At 36.4% G+C, this 9324-nt stretch overlaps 1 protein-coding gene across 2 annotated transcripts; it reads left to right on the top strand.

Moving 5' to 3' along the window:
• Positions 1-438: 438 nt before the first annotated feature.
• On the top strand, positions 439-8942 carry LOC108899269 (uncharacterized). Of its 2 annotated transcripts, XM_018699638.2 has the most exons (10): positions 439-569; positions 864-1001; positions 3154-3250; positions 3647-3741; positions 3881-3964; positions 4202-4263; positions 4376-4474; positions 5302-5356; positions 6558-6746; positions 7068-8942. In XM_018699638.2, exons 2-10 carry the CDS (start codon positions 879-881, stop codon positions 8028-8030), a joined length of 1767 nt encoding a protein of 588 aa, XP_018555154.1. In that variant the 5' UTR covers positions 439-569; positions 864-878; the 3' UTR covers positions 8031-8942. The 2 variants fall into 2 exon arrangements, with proteins under 2 accessions (XP_018555154.1, XP_018555155.1); XM_018699639.2 differs by lacking the exon at positions 439-569 and having other exon boundaries at positions 860-1001; positions 3139-3250.
• The last annotated feature ends 382 nt before the right edge of the window (positions 8943-9324 follow it).

Below are 9324 nucleotides of genomic sequence, written 5' to 3'. Positions count from 1 at the left end.
AAAGTTTTTACCGTCAGACCATAATGCTTCTCAACTCATATCTAAATATTCCACATCACATCTTTTCTTACCTGCTTGTCTGCACTGTCTACTGTTTACTGCACTACTTACAAATACTATCAACCATGACTGCTGCTATTGAACTGCTGTTACATTTCAAACATGCTATACATTTGTATAAACTCATCACTTTTACTTCAACTAGATCCTCATTTTCATATATGTATATACTGTTACATTTTGTTTTTTAGCTCACCCCATTTTTATTTAATTCTATATGATAATATTTAACTTGTCTATTCTGTACATGTAGTTTATTGTTCACTATTGCTGGTATGAAATTTCATTTTGTGTTAACCCTACATATGAATAATAATGCTGAACTGAACAGAACTGACTGTGGTACTTTTCCACCATGTGAATTAACAATGCAAATGTTGTGTGAGGTCAACATTTCTTTGAAGGCTGTGACAGGACAATGGAAAGTGACAGCCCTATGTGGAAGGAAACCACAACATTAAGTTTTGTTTCACTTCCTACTTCTTTTATTGTTGGATCAACGCATTTTGGTATGTACAGTACTTGTACACATGTATGTGTGTTACAAATTATATATTATATCTTTAATTATTACAATGAAGGCTTTTGTTTTCGTCAGACCTAAATCAAAACAATTTGGCAGGTGTAAATATGTGAGTGAGTTGCTGCAAGAGCTTTTGCTTCGTAAGCCTATAAAATTTGGGTAATTAAAGGTTAACAAGTTAATGAAAGAATCTGAGAGTTGTCTGCTCATTATTCAGTTAAGATGTAGTTTTGCTTGGACAAAGGTTTTTGTGTTGGTTTGATAACCTGTGTGTCATTAGGAAATAACAACAAAGATGGGAGCAGAACAGAGCACCCTGGCGAACTATGGCTACGTACTACAAAGTAAAACAGAAAATGCTGTTGTTGCCACAAAGGGAGATGACACATTTATCATTAAAAGGATCATTTTAGATCAGGTAAGTGAAAAGTTCCACAGCAAATCTTATTCACATTAAATAAAAAAGAAGCATGATATACTGAATGTAAGGCTGCACAATATATAAAAAATTTATCATAATCGCAATATCATCATGCGCAGTATGCATATCACAAAGACTGCCTGAACTGCAATTTAAATGGTATATTTCCATGTGCTCTGCATTCAAGCTACTTGTCAATATATTTGCCAATCAGATGGAGCCGTTCTGGCCTAGACGCTTATAAGCATCTACTGTGTAGATGCTATAAGCTGAAGTAGAAGCACATTAGTTAGGTAGTGAGCAGATTACACTTGACTTTTTTTCTGTCAGTCAACATGTCCATTCACATTGAGGAATTCCACCCATATTGAACAATTACCAGACTATGTGTTAAACAACTATATAACAGCCCACATTTAGACAACAATAAAGCACAAATGGTATGATTCAACAAATGTAATTTATTTAAAATGGTCAGCACGACTGAACTCCCACAGGGATGTCTGCTTAGACATGTCTGAGTCGTGTTAAATGTGATATGCAAATCGAGAAGAGTCACATGATCAAACACTGAGTGAAACAGCGGGGGTAAGACCAAACTTTTGCATGACATATTATGTGTAAAAAGGGAATAATATAACTCAAGTAACTCGGATCAGAATCGGTGCAGTATTGATCAACAGTGAACCCGGACACTGACAATAGCTGCTGCAACAAAAACAAACTGTGCACCAAACCGTTTTTTTCACTTGCCAGTCAACAACGCATGATACTGGCCAAAAGCCAGTATATACTGGCTAACGTGTTGTTTTGCTAATGAGGTGTCACAGCAAAATGCTCACAGTGTAGGGATGGCATGTTACTTTTCTGATGTGTACATCAATCAGGAGATCAGTATTGTAGCTATGGTAGCACAATCACAATGCTGGGCTAGCTAAACCTACTGTCTGCTGACAATGTTAGGCAAGCAGAAAGTGCATAATAATTATTCTCATAAGCATTTGTTTATTGGTGGGATTCTCCACTCTTCAAGGTTCAGACAGCAGAGTGTTTGACCCCCATGAGAACAGTGCCTCACATAAGCTGTGTGTGAAGAGGCAGAGAGCAGCAAAAGAACCATTTTCTGCATTAAGAGTGTACTTTTTTTTACTGTTATTTGCCAAATTAAAAGTAATGGTCCCGGGCCAGTGGTTACAATGGTGGAGCCAGTGATCTTGAAAGGATATAACTTAAAGTCATCCCTTAGTGATGCAGTTCATTTTTTCAGTGTCAGCAAAGCCTACTCACTGTTCAATTCAATTCAAAGCAGAAAGACATTAACGCTGTATACCGAAGTATTTGTTATTTTATTGCAAGTCATATCATTATCGCAATATTCAACAGTGATATTACATATCGTGTGTTTTCCTAATATCGTGCAGCCCTAACTGAATGTCTACATTCCAAAATAGCAAAGAGAAGCCTGATTCAAAATCTCATGAACAGCACATTTTGTTAGAAATAAATAATATTGTCTATTCTGCTTATTCTGTTATGTTAGGTCAAGAATTGAGCTTTTATAAGTATTATTAATTCAATAAAGCAAGAAAGACAAAAAAGACAGATGATATCAAGACAAATACCTTTTTTTCTATGTTAAAGGAAGCATAAATCAGGTTCACTCTATATGAATCAGCCACAACATTACAAATTACCAGTTTCAATATGGGGCTGAATGGTGTTCTGTGAACAGGTCAGCTCAGTAGTAAGAGCACTCAACATTTAAAATACCGTAATTTGAGCGAACCTGACTATAAGCAGCAACCACTAAATTTAAAAAGAAAAAAAAAAAGTACATATACAGACCACACTTGTCTATAAGCCGCAGGTGTCTAAATGTTTTTGTGGCATGAAGTTCGTTAGCCCATAAAAATCTATAAATTACCCGCATCATTGTTTAAGCCGAAAGTTTCAAAGCGTGTGAAAAAAGTAACGGCTTATAGTCTGGAAATTACGGTACACACGCGCGCACACACACACCCCAACCAAGTACATTTGGTTGACTGCTATTTCAGACATATCCCTTTAATCTGTCTGCTGCCAGTCACTCTGAGTGTGAGGCACCTCTGTGAGGTTGTTCTTATGCATTCTTAAGTTGTGTTTTTAACAGATATCTGCAAATGGTGTTCCAGCATTAACCACAGAGATAGAAATCCTCAAGGCAATCAATCATACTCATATCGTGAACAGCAAGCACTCCTTTAAAGGTAAGAAAGTGCAGTTTCACACATACACACGTGAAAGTTGCACGTGCAACCAAAATGATCACAATCAGGGGCTCTAATTCTGAAATCAACAAATTCATAAGTTGCAAACCTGACCAACTTGAAAAACTGACAGGTGTTGTTGCTTCTGTCAGCACAAGGCCAGTTGTTGTATTTAAGACACTTATCTGCAGCAACAAAACAAAAACAACAAAAATTAAAATAGAAAATTGTTCTATTAAAAATTACATTTCTAATTTTATGTGCTAATAACAACATAACAGTGAGCTCAGAGAAATACAAAACCTCTAATACTTTGTATTCATTTAGGAGAAGTATCTACTGGAGATGATTTGTTATAAAATGCAAATAGATTCTCTTTTCCTTTTTGCAATGAAGATCAGGGCATTCTCTATGTAGTGATGGATCACTGTCAGGGAGGAAACCTTGCTGAAAAAATCAAAAACAGGACTGATTCTCCACAAGAGTCTGAGGTACAGTACTCTAATGCAAAAGGCATTTCAAATTTACATCAGTGAAATATACAGCAGGCAAGTGTTATTCATAATGTAATTAATTTTCCAGTTTATTGATATTCCTGCTATTGTTGAAGTACCATGATTTGTTTTCTAGGTACTGAGCTGGATTGTTGAGATCTGTATGGCTTTGAAAACCATTCATGAAAAAGGCTTGATTCACAAACATCTGACACCAGAGGTACGGTAACACTGTACATGAACACTGATTAAAAGATTAAAACACCTGATATGTTATACTTTCTCTCTCTCTCTCTCTTTTTTTTTTTTTTTTTTTTTTTTTCATTTCAAATAAAATTCATAGGCTCTGGGGCTGTCAAATATACATTTGTATTTTGAAACATCTTATCAGTAAAGATATTATAGTTGTGTAAATTCATAAAAAGTGACTTCAGTTTTACATTTTCTCTTTTTGTAGAGCATATTGCTCACAGAATTTGGATTGGTGTGCCTGGGCGATTTTGGAAAAATCCATGAAAAGTACTGTCCCCCTTTTTTAAAAAAAAAAAAAAAAAACTAAACTCTACAAATATATATAACACTGTTGTACTGATGTATTCGCTGTTTTCTTTTTTCTTTCTTTTTCACACAGTTCAAAAAGCACTCAGCCAGCCACCAATTCAAATTTAGTGGAAACAATAACTCATCTGCCACCAGAAGTCTTCACAGATGGGACCTATGATGCTAAAAGGTAAAAAGGTTTTTAACCAAATTGAAAGATTTACTTGAGCAAACACTGTGTGTGTTTGGTTTTTACTAGTAAAGCAGCAACAAAAATTAGTTATTTTTATTAATTCTGCCACATTACAGAAAACTTAAGTGGGGAAAGGGATATGTTAATTTAGTTCTCAAAGTAATTTTAAAACTAGCGAATCACAGAACAGAGAGCTGAAGTCTTGATCTTACCTGTGGGACTGCTGCTGTTCTGCTATTTACTATTTACCTGAGGTTTTGCAGCTCTCAGAGTCAAACACAGAATCACTGTATTTACCAACCCAAAATGGAACAAAACAGACTTGAAACTTCAAAATATACTTCAGCATGCAGTACACATACAGAGTGAGAGTGAAATAAATCCTGTTTAGATAAGTTGTTACATACAGATCACAAATGGTGGCAGTATCCTGTTTCATAAATGAATAATACTATGATGAAGTGTGGTTTTTGTTTCGATTGGTGAAATGTGTCAAAATTATGTTTAAAACCACAACTTGTACATAGCACATTTGGTGAAACATGCCCAAAGTGTTTAATGTTGCATGTTTGCCCAAAGCTACAGCTGTGACAGCAATATGGGTTTAACAAATACAGTATCACTGCAAATCTAGTTCACCAGATTGATGATGTCACAAGTTTGCCACAAGCAATTATCAACTCTAATAAGCTAATCAAGTTAAGGATTGTATTTGCCTAATGTTCTTGCCTGCTTCATTATCAACTTTATATCTTTTCTTTAAACATATCTTTGAACTACTATTACAAACATAACAGTAATAGTAATGCTTTCTGTATTTATAGTGATATTTGGTCAGTGGGATGTTTACTGTATGAGCTCTGCACTCGAAAAGCAGCGGTAAGTTACCCAAAGGTTTGGATGTTATCAATAAACAAATTTAATCAAATCACGAGTGAGATTAAAAAGACCAACATAGATACATAGGATATACGTAGTGTATCCTCCTGTAAAATTCATTATAGTATCAGTTCAGAAAGAATATTTTACTTAATGCTTCAAGATATGCTGCTATGCTTTATTCCAGAGCATAAGGACAATCATCAATATTATATAAGACAGTTGTCTATGTATAAGGAAAATATATACAGTACTCCTCTGAAATGTGTGTATATGGTGAACATAAAGATTTGCTGGTAGTCCTTTAAGAGTAAAAAGCCCATTTTCTTCAAAACAATAACATGCATAGCAGGGTTTGTTGAGTTGGCTTAAAGCACCACATGAAAGAGGAGGTGATCACTAGAGAAACCAATGGTGGCAAAGAACAACAGACAAGACACAAAAACCTCAAAAACAGGGCTGAACAATTAAATGAAAATATAAGACTGACTTTTCTGGCAAATATTGAGATTGCCTTTTAAATTTAATAATTTGCTCTGAATAATTTTGACTGTTTATGAGGTTCTTACAAGGCTCTTAAATACTCAGAAGACAAAATAATTGACCAATTTAAGCCAATCAAGATATTATACTATATATTATAGATATTAAACACTTCTAATATTCTGATAAAATCACAACATTCAAAAGTGGCATTATATATACAGACAACAACAAAAAAACTGGTAAATTCATGGCAATAATGAAAATCTGCTGTCCCATCTGACAGTGTCTTGATATCTGACTGACAACCTGTGTTGACAGCTCTACACTTTAGCTGTTTTACGAACAGCAACTTCTCTAGAATAAGCTAGTTTACAGCCATGAGGTCTTGAGTCAAAACTTTTAATGCAAAAAGCTTAAAAAGACAATATTATGTAATTCACTAGGGAGATTTGACCAACTCCGTCCACCAACTGTTATTTTGCTGCACAACAAACCACCAATTAACTGGCATTAGATAATCACCTCAATCAAGGTAAATTATTTATTTTGGCTTGTTGGCTTTTCATAGATAAAAGAGCTCCTACATTATTTGAGATAATAATATAAAATAAAGGATCATATTTTTCTTTTTCTTATTCTATAATGATGATGATAGTATTATTACTGCAGATGTTATTGCAATAATAATTGTATTTTAACCATAATTTTCCCTCAGTTCTCAGCAGAGACCACAATCACACTCATGCCAAAGATCATTGGTGGTCCTTACCCATCCCTCCCTGAGATGTTCTCACCAGAGCTCCGTCAACTCTTGAGTGATATATTCAGTAGAGACCCTCAATCAAGACCAACAGCCAGGGAGATCCTTGAGCGTCCATTTATCATAAGCTGTCTCACAGCCAAGGTATGACACCACCAGATACCACTATTTTCAGTTAAGACAGACAGCCACACTGATGTTATATACACAAATGATGACTGAATATACATGTTAGTATATAATTTGTGCCTCCCTCAAATTTTTTAAAGAGTAGATTACAGAAACAAACTGAGAAGCATTGTTTCACATCTTAATACACTGATGAATTTGATTGGGTGTGGTCAGAAGTGTGAATTATTGTACCTGTAACCACACCACAAAAGCAACGTCACAGGGTCCTGGAGTACACCTCTATAATACTGCAACTGCCTCTGATTGAATAATAATATCATGTTTTTTCAATAGAGCAAAACAACTGTGGAGGAACTCCAGACCAAGCTGAAGAAGCTAAGGGCTGTCGCTGATGATTTGGAACGTGTACATCAGGGCACCACCATTGGTAGTCTGGCAGGAGGAGTGATTGGAGCAGTGGGAGGGGTTACATCCATAGTGGGCCTAATACTGGCCCCCTTCACTTTGGGAGCCTCTCTTATTGTCACTGGGGTTGGAGTGGGGGTGGGTACACTTGGTGGGGTCACTGCTGGTGCTTCAAATATCACAAATATGGTCAACCAGTCCTCTGATCGCAAAGTTATTCAAAGCATCATTAAGGAGTTTGAACAGAAAATTAAAGCTGTTGTCACCTGGTTACAGGAGATTAGCAACAGTTTACAGAACATCAGGAGCAGATGTGATTCAGATGAAACATCTGATGCTGATACACAGCTCAGCCTGACAAGACTTGGCTTGAGGGCAGGAAGGGGCTTAGGTGGCATTGCTGAACTGGTTCGACTAGTTCAAGTGATGAACATTGGCAGGATTGCAGCACAGGCTTCCAGAGCAGTACGTGTGGCAGAGGTTGCAACGGGTGTGCTTTCTGGATTATTTGTGGCAGTAGATATCTTTTTTATTGCCATGGATGCCAAAGAGATACACCACATTAGACAGGCAAGGGCAGCAGAGGGCGCTACTCCTGAGTCAGTGTCTGGGACTGACACTGATGACACTGTGTCTACCACTGACCAAGAAGCACCATTGACTGGCTCAATGATGCAAGAGCTCGACTCTGACACATTACAGGCACAGGACCAGTCTTTCCCAAAGTCTTCCACCCCAGTCCAATCTGAGGTCATGAGATTTGTCCAGTCAGTCAGGCAGGCAGCAGATGAGTTGCAGAAAGTCTTGGATGATCTCAAAAGTATCATCTCATCTATCCCATCACTTGGGGTTGAGAGAGAGTCAGACTGGAAAGATATGGAATTAATGTAACCCAAATTCAATCAATTCAGAAGCACATCCATTATGTTACTCATTTTAGTGTAGCTACGCCAAGAAGAAAATACTGATTGTGCTGCCCCCTAGTGTTTGCTCCACCGCATACAATGCATCAGGTCATAGTACACTGTTGTGCAACACATTTGGGTGTAGTTAAGTATACATGAGGCCACACCTGACCACAACTAACTGTGATGTTTGTGCAGCAGTGTGACGTTGCTTTTTAAATATGCAGGTTGCCAACATTTTAAAGTTAGTCTCATACTCTGATGCTTGATAAACTTAATAAACAAAAGAGAACTTCTGGTTTCAAAGATTAGTTTCAAGTAAAAATGTTGTATTAATTAAAGCAATTTTTCTGTGTAATCAGTGTCAGATGAATAACACTGTAATATACAAATAAGATCTTTATATTCAAGTTAATTCACCAGGCTGGGTCACCTTTAAAGTAGTTATCTATTCTTACAATCTAAAGAATTATGGCCCAATTAGTAACTTACTTCACTTACTGTTTAATGTATCGTACTGATATTGTATTATACTGATTTTGGGCTTTGCACTTGGCTTGATTGTCAATAATAATTCTATTCATGAATGCACTCCCTCTGGGTTTTTTTTTTTCTTTTGTGTCTTTTTTTAATCATTATTTGGTACATTAATATAATACATAGCGTGTAGGGATTTGAAAAATTCTGGTAGTTATAGATCATTTTATATAAACATGAGTATCTGATATCTGATATCAGATACTCATGTATCTGATGAGTATCTGATATCCAGACATGCAGCTGGCTATCTGCTAAATTTAACTGAAAGCTTTGATTACCATACAAATGTATTTACAATACATATTAATAGTGTACACATCTATTCTGATGAAAAATAAATGCAAGTTGTCTCACTGAATTCAGATCTTGGTGTGATTCATTGGCTGGTTCATACTGTCACCTCATAGCAGGAAGGTCTTGGGTTGAAATCTGTCAGTTGGAGCCTATTTGAGTCTAATTTGCATGCCCCCACTCCTGCTCCATCATTCCTCACTCTGCCTTACTGCTAGTTTTTCCCCATAATCTATTTAAAACTGGACTTTGAACTGCATATAAATGTGTAATCAAAGAGCAACAGACAAGGTTATCATATTCAGCTGGGGTTTGTGTAATTTTTAGACATCAAACAGACCTATGTGGCTCCGCCAACAAAGGTGGCTAAAACAGCATTAATCACAGTGCCTTGCACAGTTTGCCACTGACCTGGTCCTTGCAAGCAGGACGTAGACAGGACAAAATGC

This window comes from Lates calcarifer, linkage group LG8, assembly GCF_001640805.2.
Source record: "Lates calcarifer isolate ASB-BC8 linkage group LG8, TLL_Latcal_v3, whole genome shotgun sequence".
Taxonomy (NCBI): domain Eukaryota; kingdom Metazoa; phylum Chordata; class Actinopteri; family Centropomidae; genus Lates; species Lates calcarifer.
This window is presented reverse-complemented; position numbering and strand designations above follow the sequence as displayed.